Source organism: Pantherophis guttatus, chromosome 3, assembly GCF_059756535.1.
Source record: "Pantherophis guttatus breed Tessera chromosome 3, ASM5975653v1, whole genome shotgun sequence".
NCBI classification, from domain to species: Eukaryota; Metazoa; Chordata; class Lepidosauria; order Squamata; family Colubridae; genus Pantherophis; species Pantherophis guttatus.
This window is the reverse complement of record NC_142065.1, coordinates 6,337,500-6,365,370: the sequence shown is the minus strand read 5'-3', so window position 1 is coordinate 6,365,370 and position 27,871 is coordinate 6,337,500. Positions and strand designations below refer to the sequence as shown.

At 45.3% G+C, this 27,871-nt stretch overlaps 1 protein-coding gene across 1 annotated transcript in view; it reads left to right on the top strand.

Annotated features, from left to right (window-relative positions):
• SAMD10 (sterile alpha motif domain containing 10) overlaps positions 1-13,021 on the top strand; it is a 70,917-nt gene extending 57,896 nt beyond the window's left edge. The window contains exon 5 of the mRNA XM_087891003.1: positions 12,914-13,021. Within this exon, the coding sequence (XP_087747129.1) occupies positions 12,914-12,942 (29 nt within the window). The 3' untranslated portion in view covers positions 12,943-13,021. The remainder of the gene's footprint in view (positions 1-12,913) is intronic.
• Positions 13,022-27,871: the final 14,850 nt, after the last annotated feature.

Genomic DNA, 27,871 nt, shown 5'->3' with positions numbered 1-27,871 from the left:
AATAAGCGCTTGGCCTTATTGCCATGCGCTCAAAAGCCCGATTGGGCTTATTATCAGGGGATGTCTTATTTTGGGGGAAACAGGGTAGGGTCTCCTGCTTGAGCGAGGGGCTGGACTAGAAGACCTCCAAGGTCCCTTCCAGCTCTCTTCTGATCGAACCAAACCTCTTAATCCCTCTTGTCAAAAAACCCAATTCCTGCTTCCTTGGAAAGAGGAAATGAGATGAGGCTGTTGAAATTAGAATGGGATGGGATGGGATGGGATGGGATGGGATGGGATGGGATGGGGTGGGATGGGATGGGATGGGATGGAATGGAATGGAATGGAATGGAATGGAATGGAATGGAATGGAATGGAATGGAATAGAATAGAATAGAATAGAATAGAATAGAATAGAATAGAATAGAATAGAATAGAATAGAATAGAGAATGGAGGAGTGGAGTGAAATAAAATAGAATAGAATAGAATAGAATAGAATAGAATAGAATAGAATAGAATAGAATAGAATAGAATAGAATAGAATAGAATAGAATTCTTTATTGGCCAAGTGTGATTGGACACACAAGGAATTTGTCTTGGTGCATACGCTCTCAGTGTACATAAAAGAAAAGATACGTTCATCAAGAATCATAAGGTACAACACTTAATGATAGTCATAGGGTACAAATAAGCAATCAGGAAACAATAGCAATATAAATCGTAAGGATTTATAAATAGCCCACCAACAAGGATTGCGAAATCCAGTTTTGCCTTTTTTTCCCCCCTCCCCCTAAAAACATCACTTGACGTCTGTCTGAAGAGTCCCTAAACAGCTGGGGCAATGTTTGCTCTGTTCGTCTCTGTAGAATTTTTCTTTTATTTGGTTTTATGCTGAAAAGCAGCGAAAACATCTCCGCAGGAGCCCTTTTCGGAGAAAACAAAGATGGCCGTGTGTTTACTAGCTGTCTATTGTGCAAGAAATTCCCTCCGGGGAGGAAATGCATTTCTTCCGCACCACCGATACGACTCTCATTCTTGGCTTTGCTCTTACAACCATTAAACAATGGGGGTACACGTTGCACTGAGATACAGCGCACAATGCAAAACTGCAAACCACACAAAGACATCCAAATTCATATTTCCACATCGCTTAGAGCAGTGATGGCTAACCTTTTTGCCATCGCATGTCAGGAGCTGGGGGGGGGGAAGGGTTGTGCGCATGCGTGCCCACACCCATAATTTTATACGACAACCCCCCCCCCCGCTCCTGGCATGGGATGGCATGGTTTTCTCTCTTCCCAGCCTCCAGAGCCTTCTAGGAGCCTGGGGAGGGCGAAAATGGCCTTCCCACCCCACCCACCGGAGGCCCCCTGGAGGCCGGAAACAGCTCATTTGCCAACTTCCAGTGGGCCTGGAAGGCCCGAAAATCAGCTGGCGTGCCCACCAATATGGCTACATGTGCCACTTGTGGCACGCATGCCATTGGTTCACCATCATGAGTTTAGAGGATTTCCAGACTGAACAATGTGGGATATTCATAAATATATAAAAACAAAAAAATTGGAAATAACATGTGAGGAGGATAGCTCTCGGTTTAATTTCCAGTTTAGCCTTATTATTAAGGGCCATCAAATCGGGTCCAACCCTTGGAGACAGTACGGACAGACGTCTGCCATTTCCACCTCTCCTTGTGGACAATCATAGCAATTCCAAGAACATTCCAGCAATTTCTGTCTGCTGACTCCTCCTTGTTTATATGTCTCTTGACTACCCAGCCTTATTGTTCTTTTTCAAGCCCATCGTCCATTCCCAATAACTGGGCATCTGTTCTGATTTTTATTATGATCTCAAGAGAGCAGCTTGTCTTTATATCCTCGGCAATTTTAAGGTGTGTGGACATCAACTCTCAGAATTCCCCATCAGCATGTAGTGGATTTCAACTCCCAGAATTCCCCCATCAGCATGTAGTGGACTTCAACTCCCAGAATTCCCCCATCAGCATGTAGTGGACTTCAACTCCCAGAATTCCCCCATCAGCATGTAGTCGATTTCAACTCCCAGAATTCCCCATCAGCATGTAGTCGATTTCAACTCCCAGAATTCCCCCATCAGCATGTAGTGGACTTCAACTTCCAGAATTCCCCATCAGCATGTAGTCAATTTCAACTCCCAGAATTCCCCATCAGCATGTAGTCGATTTCAACTCCCAGAATTCCCCCATCAGCATGTAGTGGACTTCAACTTCCAGAATTCCCCATTAGCATGTAGTCAATTTCAACTCCCAGAATTCCCCCATCAGCATGTAGTGACTTCAACTCCCAGAATTCCCCCATCAGCATGTAGTGGACTTCAACTCCCAGAATTCCCCCATCAGCATGTAGTGACTTCAACTGCAAGAATTCCCCCATCAGCATGTAGTGGATTTCAACTCCCAGAATTCCCCCATCAGCATGTAGTGACTTCAACTCCCAGAATTCCCCCATCAGCATGTAGTGGATTTCAACTCCCAGAATTCCCCCATCAGCATGTAGTGGACTTCAACTTCCAGAATTCCCCATTAGCATGTAGTCAATTTCAACTCCCAGAATTCCCCCATCAGCATGTAGTGGATTTCAACTCCCAGAATTCCCCCATCAGCATGTAGTGACTTCAACTCCCAGAATTCCCCCATCAGCATGTAGTCGATTTCAACTCCCAGAATTCCCCCATCAGCATGTAGTGGACTTCAACTTCCAGAATTCCCCATTAGCATGTAGTCAATTTCAACTCCCAGAATTCCCCCATCAGCATGTAGTGACTTCAACTCCCAGAATTCCCCCATCAGCATGTAGTGGACTTCAACTCCCAGAATTCCCCCATCAGCATGTAGTGACTTCAACTGCAAGAATTCCCCCATCAGCATGTAGTGGATTTCAACTCCCAGAATTCCCCCATCAGCATGTAGTGACTTCAACTCCCAGAATTCCCCCATCAGCATGTAGTGGATTTCAACTCCCAGAATTCCCCCATCAGCATGTAGTGACTTCAACTCCCAGAATTCCCCCATCAGCATGTAGTGGATTTCAACTCCCAGAATTCCCCCATCAGCATGTAGTGACTTCAACTCCCAGAATTCCCCCATCAGCATGTAGTGGATTTCAACTCCCAGAATTCCCCCATCAGCATGTAGTGGATTTCAACTCCCAGAATTCCCCCATCAGCATGTAGTGGACTTCAACTTCCAGAATTCCCCATCAGCATGTAGTGGACTTCAATTCCCAGAATTCCCCATCAGCATGTAGTCAATTTCAACTCCCAGAATTCCCCCATCAGCATGTAGTCGATTTCAACTCCCAGAATTCCCCCATCAGCATGTAGTGGACTTCAACTTCCAGAATTCCCCATTAGCATGTAGTCAATTTCAACTCCCAGAATTCCCCCATCAGCATGTAGTGACTTCAACTCCCAGAATTCCCCCATCAGCATGTAGTGGACTTCAACTCCCAGAATTCCCCCATCAGCATGTAGTGACTTCAACTGCAAGAATTCCCCCATCAGCATGTAGTGGATTTCAACTCCCAGAATTCCCCCATCAGCATGTAGTGACTTCAACTCCCAGAATTCCCCCATCAGCATGTAGTGGATTTCAACTCCCAGAATTCCCCCATCAGCATGTAGTGACTTCAACTCCCAGAATTCCCCCATCAGCATGTAGTGGATTTCAACTCCCAGAATTCCCCCATCAGCATGTAGTGGATTTCAACTCCCAGAATTCCCCCATCAGCATGTAGTGGATTTCAACTCCCAGAATTCCCCCATCAGCATGTAGTGGACTTCAATTCCCAGAATTCCCCATCAGCATGTAGTGGATTTCCTCCCAGAATTCCCCCATCAGCATGTAGTGGACTTCAACTCCCAGAATTCCCCCATCAGCATGTAGTGGACTTCAACTTCCAGAATTCCCCATCAGCATGTAGTCAATTTCAACTCCCAGAATTCCCCCATCAGCACGTAGTGACTTCAACTCCCAGAATTCCCCCATCAGCATGTAGTGGACTTCAACTCCCAGAATTCCCCCATCAGCATGTAGTGACTTCAACTCCCAGAATTCCCCCATCAGCATGTAGTGACTTCAACTCCCAGAATTCCCCCATCAGCATGTAGTGGATTTCAACTCCCAGAATTCCCCCATCAGCATGTAGTGACTTCAACTCCCAGAATTCCCCCATCAGCATGTAGTGGATTTCAACTCCCAGAATTCCCCCATCAGCATGTAGTGGACTTCAACTTCCAGAATTCCCCCATCAGCATGTAGTGACTTCAACTCCCAGAATTCCCCATCAGCATGTAGTGGACTTCAACTCCCAGAATTCCCCCATCAGCATGTAGTGGATTTCCTCCCAGAATTCCTCCCATCAATTGATGGTGGGGAATTCTGGGGGTTGAAGTCCTCACAAAAAGAGCCAAGGTTGTGAAACATGGCATATAGCACAGATTGATCAGTTCTTCTTGCTTGTCATAGGAGCTGCCTCTGATCCATCATTCAAAGAGAGCCTTTCTTTTGCTTTTTGTACCTTTTCCAGCCTACATTATCACTTCCTTTAATTAGTCCACACTTTGTCTTCCTTGAAGTCTCCTTCATGCCTGTTATTGTTGTCCTCTCTACCTGCAATCTCCAGCACGCCTGCCTGCCTGCCTCTCTCTCCATCTGTTCCTGGGCCCATTAAATTAAATTACCAGCCGGTCTCACTCTTTTGTGATTGGCGGTCAGCCCAGGGAGCTTTGCTGGTTGACGTTATCTTTGTCCTCTTTTTTATTCTTCTGCATTAACCCAGATTTTCCATGTTGACTTTTCTAATGAGCTCCTCAACGTTCCTTTTCTTTCAGTTTTCCAAGGAGCAGCGTCTGCCGAGCAGGATTAGTAAATAGTAAATGATTAGCATTTAACCAGGGGTGGGCTTCAAAAATTTTAGCAAGGGGTTCTCTGCCCGGTTGCTGGGTAGGCATGGCCATGGTGGGTGTGGCCTAGTCAGCCTCCTGCACCATGGCGGGAGGGGGGCTTTTTGCCCTCCCTAGGCTCTGGAAGCTTGCCTTGAGCCTCCGGGAGGGTGAAAACCTCAAGGGCTCCCCTTGAGGTGCACTCGGAGGCTCCAACTGGCGCAGAGTGCAGCTGCGCGGGTGGTTATGGGATCGACGTGGAGTTCCCATGTAACACCTCTCCTGCGCGAGCTGCACTGGCTCCCGGTGGTCTTCCGAGTGCGCTTCAAGGTTCTGGTTATCACCTTTAAAGCGCTCCATGGCTTAGGACCTGGTTATCTACGGGACCGCCTGCTACCACCAATAGCCTCCCACCGGCCAGTACGCTTCCATAGAGAGGGGCTTCTCCGGGTGCCGTCGGCCAAACAATGTCGACTGGCGGCCCCCAGGGGGAGAGCCTTCTCTGTGGGGGCACCTACGATCTGGAATGAGCTCCCCCCAGAGATACGGAGGATCCCGGATCTGCGCATCTTCTGTCGCGCGCTCAAGACTTTTTTATTTCATCAAGCTGGCCTGGCCTAAATCATCTCCCCTTTTAAATGGAAATTTTAATTTGTTTTTAAATTATGGGGTATTTTAAATTCAGCCAAATTATTTAATTCGTTTTTAATTTATTTTAAATTTTTGTATTTATGTGTTTTATCTTGTGGCTGTTCACTGCCCTGAGTCCTTCGGGAGAAGGGCGGTATAGAAATTTAATAAAATAAATAAATAAAATAAAATAAAACGGCCTCCCCAGGCTCTGGAGGCCCTCTGGAGGCCAGAAATGGACCCATTTCCGGCTTTCCCGAACTTCCAGTAGGCCTGTTTTTCACCCACCCTGAGCCTCCGTATGCGCCCTACACTTACCTGTATCCAAAATGGGCCGTGTGGGGACTCCTGGGAGGGGCGAGGAGGGGTGGGTGGGGCCAGCCAGGAGTGGGATTTGGAGATTCTCCAAACTGTGCAGAATCTTAGCTAGAGGTTCTCCCGAACCCTTGCGAACTCCCAGCAGCCCACCCCTGCATTTAACTCTTCTCTTCCAATCCTGCCTTTCTTACATTTAGACAGGTAGTCCTCGACTTACAACAGCTCATTTAGTGACAGTTCAAAGTTTACAAGAGAAAAGTGACGGATGACTGTTTTTTCACACTTCACAGCCAACGCAACATCCTCAAAGGTCATGTCGTCAAAATGTGAACTCTTGGCAACTGACTCATATTTATGACGGTTGCGGTGTCCCCCAGATCATGTGATCCCCTTTTGCGACTTTCTGACGAGCAACATCAATGGGGAAGACAGATTCGCTTAACAACCGTGTTACTAACTTAACAACTGCACTGATTCCCTTGACAACTGTGGCCAGAAAGGTTGTAAAACAGGGGAAAATTCACTGAACAACTGTCTTGCTTAGCAACAGACATATTGGGCTCACTTATGGTCGTAAGTCGAGGACTATCTGTATTTGTAATATATCTTCAACATGCAGGATCTACATCAGGGTGTTTTAAACTGGGTTCGCATGAGAAGTTAATGGAGTTCTGTAGGAAACCAAAGCTGAAAAGGAAGATTTAAATTTTCTATCATTAAAGTTTTGTCTCTTGGGATTTATTTTTTAATTGGTTCTGCAGCCGGAAAACATTTGAAAATCAAATCCTAGTCATCTACAATGCAAAGCAGATAAAGTCAAAAAAATACTAGACGAAAAGGAAGCTCTCTTCCTATTCATTCATTCATTCATTCATTCATTCATTCATTCATTCATTCATTCATTCATTGATTCATTCATTCATTCATTCATAGCATTTATATGGCTGCCCACTCAACAAAGTGACCCTGGCTGGTAGGCAGAAATCAACTATAAACAGGTTATTATTATATAGGGAGGGGAGGGGAGGGGAGGGGAGAGAGAAGAGAAGAGAAGAGAAGAGAAGAGAAGAGAAGAGAAGAGAAGAGAAGAGAAGAGAAGAGAAGAGAAGAGAAGAGAAGAGTCTTTTAATCCAGCCTCCTGCTCAAGCAGCAGGAACCTACCATTTCATATAAGTGAATTTGCTTAACAACTGCCTTGCTTAACAACAGAAATCTTGGGCTCAATTCTGGTCATAAATTGAGAACTACCAGCACTCTCCCTCCGATCCATCTGTTTGAAAAGCCAGGTTAAGAGTGCTGGTCCCTTCTTCTGATTTCCCTGCATCGTTTATGTCTTTTTCCAAAATATTGGATCCCAAAGAAACAGCTTGGCTGCCATCTAGAGGGCTTCCCTGAAATCAAATATTTTTTCCTGTCTTGGAGATCCTCTGAATTGGATCGGAAATACTGTAGAAATCACGCCAGTCCCCAATAAGTTGGAAGGACGACGTTTTCTTCAAAGGCTCAAAATTCCCCCCAAAACTGACCGTCCCAAAGAGAACTCCAGTACAGTTGCCTTCTGTTCCTTTCCAACTGTGCTATTCCATTCCTGGCATGTCCCAGGATTCTCCTGAATATCCTCTTACTGTCCCGTCTCCCCCCCCCAAAAAAATCTGCTAGTTTAGCAGTTCTAGAAGTGATGTTTCAGGAACAAAAAGTGGTTCCTTGTTTTATGGATATATATTTATTTGTCGCATTTCTATGCCGCCCAACTCCCTGGGGACTCTGGGCGGCTTACAACAAAAAACAATATAACAGAGCTGGAAGAGACCTTGGAGGTCTTCTAGTCCAACCCCTTGCTCAAGCAGGAAACCCTATAGCCCAGCGGTCACCAACTGGTGGTCTGTGGACCACCGGTGGTCCACAAGAAGATCTGGGTGGTCCGCAGAAAAATTATTTGCATTTTTTATATTGCACTAAATCATGGGTCCTCAAACTACAGCCCCTGGGCTGGATATGTGCAGTGAATGTTTGTGTTGCTGCAGAGAGTCTCTCCCTTCAGGGTCTTTTTGTGTGGGTCGGAGGGGGGCAGAAATTCTGACTTGGGGTCTGCTTCAGCCTCCTGGTGGGGGGCTTTGGGCAAAGGCTGGAGGGAAGCGCCACTGATGGAGAAGAGCCGGTGGGCATTGTTCCAGTGGGACTGCATCATGGCCTGGAAACTGGCTGACCATCTCAATCCGTTGAGCCTCCAGGTGCCAGTACGTGGCCTTGCACTCCCGCAGGTCTTTCCTCTGCTTGGAAAGCCTATGCTCCTAGTCCTCAGTGAGGTGCTTCTGCTGAGCCTCCTTCTCGGTCAGATCCAATTTGAACTGAGCCAGCTGTTTTGCCAACTCTTTCTCGTGGTGGCTGCTTAGCTCCAACAACTGCTTCCTGTTGGGGCCCGAAGGAGCCTAGGTGGGCAGGCGAGAAGTGGCTGGGAGGGGCGAGTAGAGGCCAGCGAGGTGCCCCTCGACGTGAGTGACATCAAGTTGATCACACCCACCCAGTCACATGACCACCTAGCCACGCCCACCCAGCCGGTCATTAGGCAGATCATATTAGTGGTCCGTGGGATTTAAAATTATGAATTTAGTGGTCCCTGAGATCCGAAAAGTTGGTGACTCCTGCTATAGCCTATACCCGTGATGGCAAATCTATGGCACGTGTGCCACAGGTGGCACATGGAGCCATATCAGTGGGCACGTGAGCTCAGCTCCAGCATGTATGTGCGTGCCAGCCAGCTGATTTTCGGGCTTTCTAGGTCCACCGGAAGTCGGGAAGCACGCTGTTTCCGGCCTTCGGAAGGCCTCTGCGGGGGTGGGGAAGGCCTCTAGAGGCTTTCTAGGAGCCTGGGGAGGATGAAAACAGCCTTCCCCAACCTCCCAGAGGCCCTCTGGCGGCCAAAAATGGCCCATTTACCGACTTCTGGTGGGACCGGAAGGCCCGTTTTTCGCTCTCCCCAGGCTTCAGAGCCTTTCTAGGAGCCTGGGGAGGGCGAAAAACGGGCCTACTCGGCCCACCATGCCATCACATGCCAAAAGCGGGGGTCGCATACATGCAGGGGGTTGGGGCACATGGAATTATGGGTGTGGGCACGTGCACGACCCCCCCACACACTACCCCCGCTTTTGGCACATGATGGCAAAAAGGTTGGCCATCACTGGCCTATACCATTTCAGACACATGATTGTCCAATCTCTTCTTGAAAACCTCGTGATGGCGCACCCACAACTTCTGGTGGCAAGTTGTTCCACTGATTGATTGTTCTGTCAAGAAATTTCTCCTTAATTCTAGGTTGCTTCACTCCTTGATTAGTTTCCATTCGTTGCTTCTCGTCCTGCCTTCAGGTGCTTTGGAGAATAGCCTGACTCCCTCTTCTTTGTGGCAGCCCCTCAAATATTGGAAGACAGCTGTCACGTCACCCCGAGTCCTTCTTTTCATTAAAGTAGAACATTCCCAGTTCCTGTAGCCTTCCTATAAGAAATTCTTGCCTTCCAACACTACTGGGACCAGAATTTTCATTGCAAAACAAGGCAGTTGTGAGTGACACCCCATTTTATGACCTACTTTGCACAGTTGTTAAGCGAATCACCGTGGTTGTTAAATGAATCATGCAGTCATTAAGCGAATCCATCTTCCACGATTGACTTTGTCAGAAGGCAGCTGGGAAGATCAATAAGGATGGCATGATGACCCAGAGGCTGCTGAAACCATCTAAATACATTCCAGTGGCCAAGCACCTGAATTTTGGGGATGCTGCAACAGTCATAAGTGCGAGGACTAGTCATAGGTCATTTTTGCAAGGCCGTTGTAACTTGGAACGGTCCACTAATTGAATGGTTATAAATCGAGGACTACTTGTCATCCAAACGTTAAGATTACAAGCTCAGGCTGTTTGCCCCTAATTATTTCAAAACAATTGATTTATTCTTAGAAACAGCTCCAAAGCCAGAAATGATTTTAAAAAGGGAAACCCGCAGAAGGATCACGATAATAGCAAATCGTTTTTGTTCTTATTCCCCCCCCCCCCAGTTTCTTATTTTCTTAGGCTGTTCTGTCACTGTTTTGCTACAGCATGTCACAGAAGTGAGTACGCCCCCTCACAGTTTGTAAATATTTAACTATATCTTTTCATGTGACAACACTGAAGAAATGAGACTTGGCTGCAATGTAAAGTAGCGCGTATACCAGGGGTGGGTTCTAATTTTTTTTACTACTGGTTCTGTGGGCGTGGTGTATTTTGTGGGCGTGGCTTGATGGTCATGTGACAATTATTTAGGATTTAGCAGAGGTACTGGTCTACCAGGCTTTTAACTGCTTGCAGAGCTGTACTGGTCTACCCATTTATTTTTGCAGGCACTGGTCTACTCATTTGTTTTTGGAGGCACCGGTCTACCACCACACTGCCTTTTAACACTAATCAGCTGTAGGGCGGCCCTTTGAAGCCCCGCGGCAAGAGTTTAAACAGTTTTTTTTCCTTCTAGCCGATCAGCTGGGACTCGGGAGGCAGCAATAGATTGGGGGTGGGGCCAAATAAAAGGTAAGAATAACGTGGGGGGGGAGGGTGGGGGGATAACCGGTTCAGTGACGTCATATCGTCACCGCTACCGGCTCAGCCGAACCGGGAGGAACCCACCACTGGGCTGTACCCTGTTTTACAAGCTGTATTCTCACTACTTTACATTGTAGCCAAGTGTCATTTCTTCAGTGTTGTCACATGAAAAGATATACTTACAAAATGTGAAGGGGTGTACTCACTTCTGTGACATACTGTATATGTAAACAACAGTGCAGGGTTTAATGATTTCTTATTGTCCTTGTTAATATTTACATGTTAATATTTACCAGATTGTTTTGAAACTGGTAACAGAAAATCAATAAACTTGGTCTAAAACCTTTTCACTTAAAAAGCAGCAGCACAACTGTAGGAAGTTAGCACCCACCCCTTTCCTAGAAGAATGAAATGTTTTGGGAAATATTAAAAAGGCAGAATATTATATTTCCCTGGATGAGAAATGGAGAAACGTGTTTTAAAGACAAAGCAGCTTCCTGCCTCTCCCCCCGCCCTACACACACACCTTTGTCAATGGGCCAGAGGCAGAAACTCAATCTTTGTCAATGGACCATCATCTGCAACACAATGGGGCCCATCTAGGACAGAAACTCACCACATGGCACCTGGGAAGATTACATCAACCAGCAAGGCTAGCTAAGACCCCCACCCCCTGGGAGTCTGACAACCAATCAGGATACTCTTTCTGGGCTCCAGGAAGTTCAAAGCCAGAGAGGGCATAAAACTTGGGGACTCACTGCGTCTCGTCCCCTTTTCTATTAGGAACTCAAACCATGTCATCCTGTCCACCATTAAACCATCTTTCCAAGCAGTCTCCATGTTTCCAGTGTCTTTTTCTCCACTTGGAGCAGAACCCAGAAGGATATTTCTTCCTACCCAACAATGCAGGATAAGAAGCTAGAACCAAAGCAGAGATTCGTTCTAAAATAAGGCACATCTTAAGGCTTTCCCTGCATGAAACTCATTATTTGCAAAATATTAGCTGGCAAACTGTTTTTTCTGGCACATATCCACAGCGTTGCCATCACCCAGCAGAGAGACTATCTTAAGTCATCCTTAGTTGCATTAAAATCTACATTTTCGCCCATCTGGTGCACAGCTTCAAGATGTAAAAACCCTTTTTCATTTGGTACCCATTTCTCCAAAAAGAAGCTAAAGAAAACCCCCGATGACCAGGAAGAGAAGCAATTTAAGATTCCCTCGAAAGCCCTTTAATTTTAATTTGATAATTATGCTGCAGGGGAAGGAGGAGGGCCGTAAGACCCACACAGAATGCAAATGCTTCTTTGCCGCTGATAAATTGACAAATTAATTGCTCTTTTCTGTTCGGGCGCCACTGACATCTTGATTCTCATCCGTGATTTAAACGCCAGTGGCAGGGAAAAGGGGGAAAAAATATGGGTTGGGGTTTTGCTTTACAGGTGTGCTGAGATGAGATTGTGAGGGCACTCACAAAATTGGACGAGGGGATAGATGGGGAACGCATCAAATTTCCAAGCTGGCAGGAATAGCCAACACTCCAGAAAATAGGCTTAAGATACAGAAGGATCTTGAGACTTGAACATTGGGTGCTATCTAACAAAATGAAATTCAATGGTGAAAAAAGGAAGGTTCTACATTTAGGCAAGAAAAGCAAAATGCACAGGTACAGGATATGTGGTACCTTGCTCAATAGTAGTAACTTTCAGAGGGATCTTGGAGTCCTAGTGGACAACCATTTAAATCTGAGCCAGCCGTGTGCAGCAGCTGCTAAAAAGCCAACACAGTTCTGGGCTGCATAAACAGAGGGATAGAATCAAGATCACGTGAAGTGTTAATACCACTTTATAAGGCCTTGGTAAGGCCACACTTGGAATCCTGCATCCAGTTTTGGTCGTCATGATGTAAAAAAGATGTTGAGACTCTAGAAAGAATGCAGAGAAGAGCAACAAAGAGGATTAGGGGACTGGAGGCTAAAAAGTACGAAGAACGGTTGCAGGAACTGGGTACGTCTAGTTTAATGAAAATAAGGACTAGGGGAGACATGATAGCAGTCTTCCAATATCTCAGGGGCTGCCACAAAGAAGAGGGAGTCAAGCTATTCTCCAAAGCAACTGAAGGCAGGACAAGAAGCAATGGATGGAAATTAATCAAGGAGAGAAGCAACCTAGAACTAAGGAGAAATTTCCTGACAGTGAGAACAAAGCATCAGTGGAACTACTTGCCTCCAGAAGTTGTGAATGCTCCAACTCTGGAAGTTTTTAAGAAGATGTTGGATAACCATTTGTCTGAAGTGGTTTAGGGTTTCCTGCCTAGGCAGGGGGGTGGACTAGAAGACCTCCAAGGTCCCTTCCAACTCTGTTATTCTATTCTATTCTATTCTATTCTATTCTATTCTATTCTATTCTATTCTATTCTATTCTATTCTATTCCGTTTTAGGCTTAGCCTTATTCTATTCTTGTTCCTTATTCCTTATTTCTATCCTATCCTATCTTAGATGCTGAGCAGCTGGGGAAGGACGAGTAATCGCCCGGATCCGCCGACGAGCGCAGCCGAAAAAGCCAGAGCACCGAGAGGGACCGAAAGTAGAGGCTAGAGCGGCCGAAAGAGCAGAAGAGACGAAGGGGGGAAGGTCCAGAAAGGGAGGGGCGGGGCCATTAGAACCCAGCCCGCGCGGTGGAGTGGGGAGGTTTTTGGGGGTTTTTTTGCAAGGAAGGGAAGGAGCCCAACTTGGTGCCAATTGCTGCCAGATTTCTGCATTTGGGATTTTTTTTCCCCTCCTCCCCCCACCCCTCTCTTGGGTTATCCACCTATGTCCTTTTTTTCCCCCTTAGGGTAAATGTAGGGGTCTAAGGCCAAAGATGGATAAAGAGGAAAAGGTTGCATTGGCAATCCTTTCCAACCCGTCCAGCCAGCGCTGCTACTGGGAGGGAGGCTGCGGGATGAGGTGGAGCAGGGAGGAGGAGAAAAGGTGAGAAGGAGAAAGAAGAAACGAGGAGGAGAAAGAGAAGGAAAAAGGAGGAGACAGAAGAAAAGGGAAGAAGGAGAAAGAAGAAAGGGTGAGGGAGAAAGAAGAAAGGAGAAGAAAGAGAAAGAAGCAGAAAGGAGAAGAAAAAAGAACGGAAGGGAGAGAAAGAAGAAACGAGAAAGAAAAAAAAGGTGAGGAAGAAAAAAGAAAGAAAGGAGAAGAAAGAAGCAGAAAGAAGAAAAAAGGGAAAGAAGGGAGGGAGAAAGGAAGAAGAAATGAGAAAGAAAAAGAAAGGGTGAGAGAAAGAAGAACGGAAAGAAAGGAGAAGAAAGAAAGGAGAAAGAAGGGAGGGAGAAAAGAGAAAAGAGAGAAAGAAGAAAGGAAAAAGAAAAAGAAAGGGCGAGGGAGAAAGAAGAAAGGAAAGAAAGAAAAAAGAAAGAAGGGAGGGAGAAAGGAGAGAAAGAAGAAATGAGAAAGAAAAAGGAAGGGTGGGGGAGAAAGAAGAAAAGAAAGAAAGAAAGAAGGGAGGGAGGGAGAAAGAGAAAGAAGAAGAAAGGGTGAGGGAGAAAGAAAGGAGAAGAAAGAAGGAGAAAGAAGGGAGGGAGAAAGGAGAGAAAGAAGAAGAAATGAGAAAAAAAGGAAGGGTGGGGAGAAAGAAGAAAGGAAAGAAAGAAGGGAGGGAGAAAGGAGAGAAAGAAGAAAGGGTGAGGGAGAAAGAAAGGAAAGAGGAGAAGAAAAAAGCAGGAGAAGAAAAAAAAGGAGGGAGAAAGGAGAGAAAAGAAGCAAGGAGAAAGAAAAAGAAAGGGTGAGGGAGAAAGAAAAAAGGAGAAAGGAGAAGGAGAAAGAAGAAAGGAAGAGAAAGAAAAGGGAGGTGAAGTCCACCCACTGACCCAGAAACAACTAAGTCAAGCTGACTCTAAATTCGACAAATTGGCTTCCAGGATCCCACCGTGTCCTTTTTTCTTCTACTTTTGTAATGGGGTCTTTAAATAAAAGAGTGGAGATTTTGCTCAGAGATTCTGAAAGCTATTTAAAATCCTTTCCTTGCTGTTAACAAATGATTTCATCAATTCTGGGTTTTTTTTATGGTTATTCATTCATCGCTGAGCACTAATTTTTACCGTTTCTTTGTTCATTCCCTGATACAGTATTATATCCTTACAGCAATTATTTTTTTCTTTTCCTTTTTTGTGCTTCTTCGTTTTCTCTTTTTAAAGAAATGACTTAATTTTTAAAAAAAAACAGATGCCAGTTTTGTGTTCAACCTCCTTTTTGGACTGGAGAGGTGGGAAAAAAGACTCTATACCAGGTGTTTTCAAGCTTTGCCAGGCTGGAGAATCTGCTACAGGGAGTCCTCGATTTAACAACCACCAGTGAACTTAAAAGTTCCGTTGCTAAGCGAGGCAGTCAAGGAAATTTTGCCCCATTTCATGACTTATTTTGCTATACTTATTAAGCGGTCATTAGAAATAGGAATAGAGTAGAATAACAGAGTTGGAAGGGACCTTGGAGGTCTTCTAGTCCAACCCCCTGCCTAGGCAGGAAACCCTACACCACTTCAGACAAATGGTTATCCAACCTCTTCTTAAAAACTTCCAGTGTTGGAGCATTTACAGCTTCTGGAGGCCAGTTGTTCCATTGATTAATTGTTCTCGCAGTCAGGAAATTTCTTCTTAGTTAACATGGTCAAATGGAGAAATTTCATTTTTGTTTAACTGTTATTTATTTATTTTTATTTATTTTATTAAATTTCTATATCGCCCTTCTCCCGAAGGACTCAGGGCGGTGAACAGCCAGAAGATAAAACACAGGAAATACAAAATCTAAAATAAATTAAAACAAATTAAATAATTTAGGCTGAATTTTAAAATACCGCATAATTAAACAGATTAAAAATTTTCGTTTAAAATTTAAATTTAAAAGAGGAGATGATTTAGGCCAGGCCAGTTTGATGAAATAAAAACGTTTTAAGCGCGCGACGGAAGGTGTGAAGATCCGGGATCCTCCGTATCTCCGGGGGGAGCTCGTTCCAGATCGTAGGTGCCCCCACAGGGAAGGCTCTCCCCCTGGGGGCCGCCAGCCGACATTGTTTGGCTGACGGCACCCGGAGGAGCCCCTCTCTATGGGAGCGTACTGGCCGGTGGGAGGCTCTCGGTGGTAGCTGTGTAACTGTTACACAGACACAATGATTGGAATTGTTCCATTTATGACCAGGACTATCAAGACTGACTTAGAGGGCCTTGAAGGTTCCGTCTTTGGCCCAGTACTCTTCAATATCTTCATAAACGACTTAGATGAGGGAATAGAAGGGGAACTTAATTTGCAGATGATACTAAACTGACAGGAATAGCCAACACCCTAAAACAGTGATGGCTAACCTTTTTGCCATCGCGTGCCAGGAAGGGGGGGGCAGGGGAGATTCATGCATGCATGTGCCCACACCCATAATTCTATGTGTCCCACTCCGCGGATGTGAGCATGACCCCCCTCCCTCCCGCTCCTGGCATATGATGGCCCAGTAGGCCCATTTTTCTTTCTCACCTGGCTCCAGATCCTCTCTATGCATCTGGGGAGGGCGAAAACAGCCTTCCCCACCCCTTTGGAGGCCCTCCGGAGGCCCAAAATGGCCCATTTCCCAACATCCAGTTGGACAGGAAGTGACTTTTTTGCTGTCCCCAGAGATTCCTAGCGCTGGAGCTGAGCTGGCGTGCCAGGAGACATGGCTCCGTGTGTCACCTGTGGCACGCGTGCCATAGGTTCGCCATCACGGCCCTAGAAGATAGGCTCAAGATCCAGATGGATCTTGACAGACTCGAACCCTGGGCCCTATCTAACAAAATGAAATTCAATGTAGAGAAAAGTAAAGTCCTACACTTAGTCAAGAAAAAGCAAAAGTACACTTATAGACTGGGTGAAACCAGGCTTAATAGCAGGAATTGTGAGAGGGATCTTGGAGTCTTAGTGGACAACCAGCTAAATATGAGCCAGCAGTGTGCAGCGGCAGCCAAAAAAGCCAACGCAATCCTAAATTGCATTAACGGGGATACAATTAAGATCAAGGGAGATACTAATACCACTCTATAAAGCCCTAGTAAGACCACACCTAGAGTACTGCATCCAGTTTTGGTCACCACACTATAAAAAAGATGTTGAGACGCTAGAAAAAGTGCAGAGAAGAACAACCAGGATGATGAGGGGACTGGAGGCTAAAACATACAATGAATGGTTGCAGGAACTGGGCATGGCTGGTCTAGTGAAGAGAAGGACCAGGGGAGACATGATAGCATCTTCCAATATTTGAGGGGCTGCCACAGAGCGGAAGGGGCCAAGCTATTCTCTAAAGCACCTGAAAGCCAAACAAGGAATAATGGATGGAAACTGATCACGGAGAGATTCAACCTGGAAATGAGAAATTTTCTGACAGTGAGAACAATCAACCAGTGGAACAGAAGTTGCCTTCGGAAGTTGTGGGAGCTTCATCACTGGAGGCTTTCAAGAAGAGGGCATGGAAAGTTTACTGCAATGAAAATGACTCTCCGTGCTACATTGGATGGAGTTCCAGCAACTGCATCTCTCTTTTTAGACCAAGGATTTCCATCCTTGGCCACTTTTAAGATTTGTGGACTTCAACTCCCAGAATTCCCCAGCCAGCACAGCTTCATTTAACAACTGTCTCACTTAGCAACAGAAATGTTGGCCTCAATTGTTGTTGTAAATTGAGGACCAGCTGTATGCTAGTTATTCTATAACAACAATTCTATCTAATAACAACACCCAAAATCAATTTTTTTTCTTACTCAAGCACAAAGTCCATAAGTGGTTTCCAAGTTAAAAAAAATCTTACACACTTTTGAGTGGGTTTTCCACATTACTGACCAATAACTCCGTTCCCGCCTTATGGCCATTTGCCTACCAGCATACACTACCGAAAGTGGAAGGATGACTTATTATGGGATGGAGGTGCAGAGGTTAACCTATCCCCGCGGGCTCTGTGGATAATTGTTGGAAAACGAACCGTCTGTCTTCCTCCTGGAGATGAATCACCCCTGAGCTGTTGAGATCAATGGTGTTTTAGCCTTGGGCCGCTGGATGCCCCCTTCGACAACGGCTTAGCTGTGGCCATGAATCAACCACCAACCGTTCTTAAGTGGGAGAGAAAAAAGGCTGCTGTCTAATTAAGATTTATGGGGCAGAAAACTTGGCCTGGAACTTATTAAACGCACAAAGGGCTCCTTCCAGGCGTGAAAAGCCCTTGGCGCTTTCTTGACTCGTGGCCATCATTTCTGAGCACCGCGGACACCTCTGAGGGGGATTCAGCCGCATCTTGGACAGTCGAAGCGCCGAGCATTTTTCCACATCGTGAGTGCCAAGTCGGTCTGTCCCTGAGATGAAAAACCAGCGGCAAAGCTGGCCTTGTTCGCTCCCAAGGAACCAGTGGGGACTTTTGATCTTCCAGATTTATTTCTTAGACTTATATCTCGCCTTTATTACTCTGTAAGTCATTCCAAGGTGGTGAACATACCTAATACTCCTTTTTTCCTCCTATTTCCCCCACAACAACAACCCTGTGAAGTAGATTGGGCTGAGAGAAAGTGACTGGCCCAAATTCACCCAGCCGGTTTTCGTGCCTAAAGTGGGACTAGAACTCACCGTCTCCTAGTGATTGGCTCAAAGTCACCCAGCTATCTTTCATTCCTAAGGCGGAACTAGAATTCTTCTGGCGATTGGCTCAAAGTCACCCAGCTATCTTTCATGCCTAAGGCGGAACTAGAACTCTCAGTCTCCTGTTATTGGCTCAAATTCACCCAGCTATCTTTCATGCCTAAGGCGGAACTAGAACTCTCAGTCTCCTGGTGATTGGCCCAAACTCACCCAGCTATCTTTCATGCCTAAGGCGGAACTAGAACTCTCAAGTCTCCTGGTGATTGGCTCAAACTCACCCAGCTATCTTTCATGCCTAAGGCGGAACTAGAACTCTCAGTCTCCTGGTGATTGGCTCAAACTCACCCAGCTATCTTTCACCCCTAAGGCGGAACTAGAACTCTCAGTCTCCTGGTGATTGGCCCAAGCTCACTTAGCCAGCTTTGATATCTAAGATGGGACCAATACTCACGCTTTCCTGGTTTCTTGGCCAACCTCTTAACGACTACACCAAACTCTTTATTGTTGATGTGTTTCTTTTCGTTAACCTGAAATTTTGAAGAAGTCTCCAACATGGATTGAAAGTTGCACATCTGATCCCATTTTGGCTTCCATTAGAGCTCTGAGGATTACAGAAATGAAATATCCTTTAGAAAATTTCCCTCCACTCATGTTCTACCTTCTTTTTTCAGGAACCAGCCACCAAGAATATTTACCCCGAATGCAAGATTCAGTTACTATACAGCAGCAGCTATGTGGGTCAATAATTTAATTATTTTTCAGAAAGGGGGGAAAAAATTGACCTCTTGTTTTTTTATAACAATAAACAATTTATGCACCATGAAGTGGGCAGAGCAATTTTGCAAATCAGGGTGAATGGCTCTTCTAATACCTGAAGTGCAAGATTCTTGGCACCCTGCCGGCAGGAGTGAGTGTAGCTGCAGAAATTTCTCATTACTCGCCCACGACCTGCGAGCTATCAATTTCTTGCATCGCATTTTTAAACCTCAGAAAGTGAGCAAGCAACACTGTCAAAGACCAAGAAGAGGCCAAGGTTGTTCTGAAGAAGGTCAGCCTAGATCAGGGTTGAGCAACTATGGCCAGGATGCCAAACTTGCAGCCCGCGGGCAGGATGCATCATGCACTGGCCAAGCTCAACCCTATTTTACCAAAGGGGATAAAAGTCGCGATACGTCACGTGACGACAACATGATGCCGTGAGTTTGATGCCCCTAAACCAGAGGTGGGTTCTAACATTTTTTACTACTGGTTCTGTGGGCGTGGCTTATTTTGTGGGCGTGGCTTGATGGTCATGTGACAATCTTTAGGATTTAGCAGAGGTACTGGTCTACCAGGCTTTTAACTGCTTGCAGAGCTGTACTGGTCTACCCATTTGTTTTTGGAGGCACTGGTCTACCACCACACTGCCTTTTAACACTGATCAGCTGTAGGGCGGCCCTTTGAAGCCCTGCGGCAAGAGTTTAAACAGTTTTTTCCTTCTAGCCATCAGCTGGGACTTGGGAGGCAACGAATAAATTGGGGGTAGGGCCAAATAAAAGGTAAGAATAATGCGGGCGGGGCAGGAGGGCCCAGCTCCTGAACAAAGAGAACCGGTTCAGTGATGTCATATTGTCACCGCTACCTGCTCGGCCAAACCGGGAGGAACCCACCACTGCCCTGAACCAGTAGTGATTTTCACTTACCTTCACTACTGGTTCAGGACCGTGAGCGCACGCGCGTGTTTGCTTCGCTCGCACGTGGCACTTCTGCACATGCTCAGAGCATCCGTGATGGCATCCGGGCAGGTGGGCGGAGCTTCCTGTCACCGCCGCTACCGGTTCACCTGAACTGGGGTGAACCAATAGAAACCCATCACTGCCCTGAACGATGACCTCTTTATGACCTGTGGACTTCAACTCCCAGAATTCTTGAGCCAGCATGGTTGATTCAGGAATTCTGGGAGTTGAAGTCTACAGATTGTAAAGGCGCCATAATTACCCAACCCTGGTCTAAGCGATCTCTATGAGTCACCAGCGCCTTGATGGAACATAAACACATAACCAGGTGAGGTGGGAAGGTGAAAAACAACTAGCATTCTCTATATTTCTAACAAATTTATTTATTGTTCTGCCCCAGCTACGGACCCCAAAGAACGCAGCACACACAAAGTCCATACAAACCTTAGTTTACTAATTAAGGACTACTAACGAGTTTTCTTAGTAGTTGTTCGAACACAAGTACAGTTTAAATCAGTTTTTTCTGAACAAGGGCTGTTCATTTAACTTCATTAACAGCCGACAAGAATCCAAAGAATAATAACTCAATTCTGAGGCACAATATTTCAGGTAACCTTAATCTTACTGTGGTTGGCAGAATGCCCAGAAGCAATTTGCAGGAAAACTGACAAGAAAGGAGCAAGAGCTGATCAGACGTTTCTGGAATCAAGACGCAAAGGAATATGAATGAAGTTGTTTCCTGCAAATTGCCTCAGTTGTAGTCCTTCTTTAAATAGGCTAGGGGAGTGGCCAATTATCCCCAAACCTTACTTTCGAGGAGACTTCCTCCTGAGGAGCCATTCTTGCCTTTTGGCAGCTCTGTGCATTTGTCCATCGAGAAGAGGCTCCTCCTCTTCATCCTCTTCACTTATGGGAGCTTCTGGAGGTTCTGAAGGCCCTGGCTGAATCCCCACCTCTGGCACCACATTTTCTCCAGCCTCATTGTCTGACTCGAGTGCCAGCTGCACAGGCTGCTGGCACATCACCACACCAGCCTCCTCGCTGTCAGAATCAGCTACTAGCTGCAGAGGCCACTGACGGGCCACAACATTTATTTACAGATAGTCCTCACCTTACGATCACACTTGAGCCCAACCTTTTTCTTGCTAAGCGAGACATTTGTTAAGTCAATTTTACTCCATTTTAGGACCTTTCTTGCCATAGCTGTTAAGTGAATCACTGCAGTTGTTAAGTTAGTAAGCTGGTTGTTAAGTGAATCTGGCTTCCCCGTTGACTTTGCTTGTCAGAAGGTCACAAAACGTGATCACATGACCCCGGGATACTGCAACCGTCATAACTATGAGTCAGTTGCCAAGTGTCTGAATTTTGATCAGGTGAGCATGGGGATGCCGCAATGGTCGTAAGTGTGAAAAACGGTCACGTCTTTTATCAGTGCCACTGTAAATTCAAACAGTCACTAAATGAACTGTTAAAAGTTGAGAACTAATCGTATTTATTTATTAAATTCAGTGGTCGCCCATCTTACCACAGGGTAACTCTGGGTGACTTACAATATTAAAAGATAAAATTATATAAATAAAAGACTACCAAAATATAAAAATACAAATACAATACTCATAGTCTTTAACAGTAACAGAGTTGGAAGGGACCTTAAAGGTCATCTAGTCCAACCCCCTGCTCACGCAGGAGAACTATATCTGGGATTCGAACCACCGAACTGCCGACCTTTCTGATCGACAAGCTCAGTGTCTTAGCCACTGAGCCACCTAGTCCTTTGCTTATGACCATTCCAAGTTACAGTGAACTTACTTGGGGGCTACTTATGACCCAGATTCGAACTTTTGAGCATTGGAAACCCCCCTCCGCACATTTATGTGACCAAACTTCAAGTGCTTTGCAGGGTCTCCGGATCACATTGACTGCATTTTACGACTTTTTTTTTTTTGCTATTTTTATTTCTTTTTTTTTAAAGCAAAACTGTGCTCGTACCAAACCATGAGTTGATGTAATGACTGTGGCATTCGCTTTTAACAGTTGCCATCAAAACGGTTGTAAAACCGGATTGGTTACATGACGATCCATTTTGCAACCAGGATGGGCGACCTCCATTAGGGTTGTCGTTCCAGGACTAGCTGCGTTCATGTTCGGACGCTTGTCCGTTTGCACAGAAAATGGCAAAGTTATTTTGAGCTATTCCAAGGACATTGCTTACTGTTCATGAAAACCATCTTTCTCCTTCTGTCCTGGCCACTTTTCAGAGAGGCACAATTGAGAGCGTTTTAACAAACTGCATCCCTGTTTGGTTTGGTAGCAGCAGCGCCTCAGATAGAAAGTCCATACAGAGAGTGGTGAGGACAGTGGAGAAGATTATAGGAAGCTTGCTTCCTGTTACTCAGGATGCTGCTTATAAACTCTATGTACTTAGAGCTCAAAGCATTGTTAGAGACCCCACACACCCACTTTACGGTCTGTTATTGTTGATCCCCTCTGGGAGGAGGTTTCGAAGTATATCTAGCAGGATTACCAGATTCGGTAAAAGCTTTTGTTCCCTAGGCCATCTGTCTGGTAAAGTCGCAAGATTTGTTTTTCTCGCCATGTACACGTATACATCCAGATTAGATTGTATGGTTTCTCTGTGTCATATAATATATGCGGATATATGCATAATTTTGTATTTATTTATTTTATTCTACATCTTTATGTAGTGTATATTAGAGATGGAGCCCTTCGAGAGCTGTACGCAACGAAATTTCATTTTAACGCATGCCGATTAGTGTACATTCAAAGTGACAATAAAGTTATTCTATCTATCAACGCAGCGTTTTTCTTCTTAAAAATGAAATTTCTTTCACACTCCTGAAGGTTGTCAGGCGAGGTCAAAAGAGAGAGCTTTCTGTGAAGATGAAGAAAGGAAGGGGAGAAAAAAAAAAAACCAGACTTCATAAAAAAAGGACTGAGATCCAAGCCGGTCTTTTAATAGAAGGAATTAGTTTTGTCTCAGTGCTTTTCAATTAAAACAATTCACCTGTATTATCAGCCAATTAAGGAGGACTTCAAGTCTAATGAATAAAGTGTTAAGGAGCGATCAAGGGAAGACACAGCTCATTTTCCAATCTTAGTCTTGGCTTTTAAAGAGACCTTGGCACTTCTATAAATAAAAGGAAATTGATGCATGCATCTAAATTCTTAGCCTCCGACGGGTACCGAGCCTTTAACTTTGCTGCTTTGAGTTGGCTTACCTCACGTGTTAAAAAGTTAAGCTCGTTGGGGACTGCCTGTACATGCCAGTGGCCAGGTGCTCGAATTCTGATCATGTGACTGTGTGGATGTTCCAATGGTCGTAAGTGTGAGGACCAGTTATAATAAAAAAACAGTTTTTGGTGCCACAGTAACTTTGAACAGTTGCTAAACAAATGGTTGTAAGTCAAGGACTACCTATAATATAGGGTAATACAGTCCTCGACTTAAGACCACAATTGAGCCCAATGTTTCGGTTGCTAAGCGACCCATTTGTTAAGTGAGTTTTGACTCATTTTACGACCTTGCTTGCCACAGTTGTTAAGTGAATCACTGCAGATGTTAAGCTAGTAACCTGGTCGTTAAGCGAATCCGGCCTCCCCATTGACTTTATTATTATTTATTATTATTATTATTTATTGAATTTGTATACCGCCCTACTGCCGAAGGACTCAGGGGCAGTGAACAGCTGAATAAAATATATATAATATAAATGTTAAAAAACCATTAAAATACAATTAAATAATTGGCCTGGAAAAGGAAATTTAAAACACTCCAAATTCATAAGACAAGTTTAAAATTTAAAAATTTAAATTTTTTTTAAAAACAATTTAAAAGAGAGGTTAGGCCAGGCCGGCCTGCTGAAATAGAAAAGTTTTGATGGGACTTTGCTTGTCAGAAGGTCGCAGAAGGGGATTACGTCACTCTGGGACACTGTGACTGTCGTAAGTATGAGTCAGTTCCCAAGTGTCTGAATTTTGATCACACGACCATGGGGATGCTGAAATGGTCGTAAGTGTGAAAAATAGCAACAGCAATAGTACTTAGACTTATATACTGCTTCACAATGCTTTTACAGTCCTCTCTAAGCAGTTTGCAGTCAGCATAATGGTCATAAGTCACTTTTTTCAGTGCTGTTGTAACTTTGAACAGTCACTAACTGAACTGTCGTACGCTGAGGGCTACCCTTACTTTTTTCATACAGTAGTTAGTGAAGATGCCAGAGGAATCCAAAGGATTTTCTGGATCTCACTGCTGCCATCTATTGGTAGCCCAGCCCTGACAAGAAGCAATGGGTGGAAACTAATCAAGGAGAGAAGCAACTTAGAACTAAGGAGAAATTTCCTGACAGTGAGAACAATTAACCAGTGGAACTACTTGCCTCCAGAAGTTGTGAATGCTCCAACACTGGAAGTTTTTAAGAAGAAATTAGATAACCAGCTGGTCTTCGCACGCGGGGGAACTCCGGAAATCAGAAGAGCAGCTCCCTGGCACACATGGACACGCCGGGAAGCTGAGCTTCCGGTTTCCGGTGTGTGCATGTGCACCGGCCAGCTAGTCTTCACACATGCATGTGCTCCAGAAACCGGAAGACCAGGTGACCGGCCGGAAACCAGAAACTCAGTTTCCCGGCACATGCATGCGCCCCGGGGAACTGCTCTTCCGGTTTCCGGCGCTCCCCTGTGAAGAATCCAGCAGGTGAGACATACAGCAGGGCAGTGGTGAAATTCAATTTTTTTTACTACCGGTTCTGTGGGCGTGGCTTGGTGGGCGTGGTGTGGCTTGGTGGGCGTGGCGGGGAAGGATACTGCAAAATCCCCATTCCCTCCCCACTCCTAGGGGAAGGAGACTGCAAAATCTCCATTCCCACCCCACTTCAGGGGAAGGATACTGCAAAATCCCCATTCCCTCCCCACTCCTGGGGGAAGGATATTGCAAAATCTCCATTCCCACCCCACTTCAGGGGAAGGAGACTGCAAAATCCCCATTTCCTCCCCACTCCTGGGAGAAGGATATTGCAAAATCTCCATTCCCACCCCACTTCAGGGGAAGGAGACTGCAAAATCCCCATTTCCTCCCCACTCCTGGGGGAAGGATATTGCAAAATCTCCATTCCCACCCCACTCTGGGGCCAGCCAGAGGTGGTATTTGCCGGTTCTCCGAACTTCTTAAAATTTCCGCTGCTGGTTCTCCAGAACCTGCTGGATTTCACCCCTGCAGCTGTGGTGTCTATCCTTGCCAACTTTTAAGACCTGTGGACTTCGACTCCCAGAATTCCCTCATGGGGGTTGAGGAATCCTGGGAGTTGAAGTCCACCCATCTTAAAACGGCTTGAGGTTGAGAAACCTTGCGTTTGTTTGTCAACAAAGCCACATTTAGCCGTGTTTCTGCAAAACGCCAAGCCACGAACCGTGGTTTATAAACCATGCGATGCAGTTCTCAAAACGGTACGCTCGAAAAATGAAAGAATTCAACCGATGGAACAGAAGTTGCCTTCAGAAGCTGTGGGAGCTTCATCCCCGGAGGCTTTCAAGAAGAGACTGGACTGCCATCGGTCAGAAATGGTGTAGGGTCTCCTGCTTGGGTGGGGGGGTTGGACTAGATGACCTACAAGGTCCCTTCCAATTCTGTTAATCTAAGGACAGTAGATTTAGGACGTATCTCTGCATTCATGTCCTGCATTAAGCCACAGTTTGTTACCTGGGATTTACTTGCTCAAACACAATGCCCTGAATTTGCACAAAATTCTGATGGCAAAGCAAAAAAAAAACAAACACACATAGCCAAATAAATAGTTTAAACACATAATCCCTGTCTCAGCTTTTAAGTCACTCGCAGGCTGATGATTCATAGCAATGTCTTCCTTGTTACTGAGTAAAGTAAATGTTCAGGGTTTGCGTTAAGCCAGAATCTAACCAATGGGGCTGGGTTTGCACATCAAGCCATGCGATCAAAACACACACACACACACACACAATAATATGATTTAAAAATAGCAAAATAGTTCGTGTTGTTGAAATGCCACTCTAAGCATTGGTTCAGCTTGTGCAAACATGGCCAGGAAGGGTTGGGGTGGGGGACCTCTCACAGACAGGCATACACACATGCAAATACACAAACACACACAGACACACACACACACACACATTCCTTGCAAAGGCAGGATTACAATATTCTTAAAACCCAGGAAGAAATGGCACGTGGGCTGCCCCGAATTTCCCCCACTCTCTGCTTTCCCAGCTGCTCAAAAGCCACGGGGGAAAAAATGTTTTTCCTTCTCGCATCCGCTTCCTTCTCTCCGCTGCCGTTTGGTCCTGCTATTCCCAGCCACAGCGTTCCCAATTTATTTACTATTTATTGATTTCTTAATTTTATTTGCCGCCTATCTGGCCAGGGGTGGACTAGAGGCAGTCCTCCAGTTACGACCGAAATTGAGCCCAACGTTTATGTTGTTGCTAAAGCAAGACATTTGTTCAGCTTAATATATTTTTAAATATTTTTAATTGGTTTGTCATTTTAAACTGGGGCCAAATTAATATATATATTTTTAAATTGTTTTTAATGTTTGTATTGTATGTTTTTATCTGGCTGTACACCGCCCTGAGTCCTTCGGGAGAAGGTGCGGTATATAAATTTGAAATAAATAAATAAATAAAAAATAAAAGTGCGTGGTGTGGCCCCAAGGGACCTTGGAGGTCATCTAGTCCAACCCGACTCTGATGCAGGCTCTGGTGGAGTCAGCCCTCAGCAGATTAGGTGACCTGAGGTCACTTTGACAGCTGTGCTATGTTTTCATTTTCCCCCTGATATGCACTTAGTCCTCGACGTACGACCACAATTGAGCCCAACATTTCTGTTGTTAAGCGAGACTTTTGTTCAGGGAGTTTCGTCCCGTTTTACAATCTTTCTCGCTACGGTTGTTAAGTGAATCGCTTCAGTTGTTAAGTGAGTCACATGGTTGTTAAGTGAATCTGGCTTCCCCGTTGACTTTGCTTGTCCGACGGGCGCAAAAAGAGATCACTTGACCCCGGGACACTGCGACCGTCATAAATATGAGCCAGTTGCCAAGCGCCTGGATTTTCATCACGTGACCCTGGGGTTGCTGCAACGGTCGTAAGTATGAAAAACGGTCGTAAGTCCATTTTTCAGTGCCGCTGGAACTTTGAGCAGTCACTAAATGAATTGTTGTACGTCGAGAACTCTCTGTACAGTAGGCGGCTTACAACAATCAGAGGAAGACATGAAAAGTGTGTGACGAGAACAGGAGTTAGGACGATGGGACAATAAAGTAAACAACGAAAAACAACAACAATGAGAAATACACTAGTCCTCGACTTACGACCAAAATCGAAGCCCAAATTTCTGTTGCTAAGTGAGACAGGGTACAAATGTCTGTCTTAGCAACTGAAATTTTGGGCTCAATTGTGGTCGTAAGTCGAGGACTAGCTGTATTCAGCCATTCTAGGTCACAGAGGAAGTGGTGGAAAATGAAATGGACCCAACGAGGGGTGAAATGCTCCCGGATCGGACCGGATCGCCTGATCCGGTAGCAATGGTGGTGGGTGGTTCGGAGAACCGGTAGCAAAATTTCCTCCCCACCCCCATGCCCAGCTGAGCCACGAAATCATCAGAGGCTTTTTTTTATTATTTTTAAAAGCATTTTTTCTACCACCTCTTCGGCCCAAAAAAATGCTTTTAAAAGTAAAAACAAAGCCTCTGCCGATCAGGCAACTCAGCTGGGATCGTCAGAGGCTTTTAAAAGCATTTTTTTACAACCTCTTCAGCCAAAGAGGTTGTAGAAAAAATGCTTTTAAAAGTAAAAAAAAAAAAAAAAGTTGACCACGCCCCACTACCAAGCCACGCCCACAGCCACCACCAAGCCACGCCCCACCACCACCAAGCCACGCCCACAGAACCGGTAGTAACAAATTTTACATTTCACCACTGGACCCAACCTGAGAAAGGCTGCTTGTAATTAGACAGCCCCCACCCCCAAATCACCTTTTTTTCTCAGCAACTGAGTTTAAAAGAAGGTTGCTCCAATTCGGTTCCAAGGAACCAGCCAAGGATTAAGTTCAAGAGAGTTTTCTAA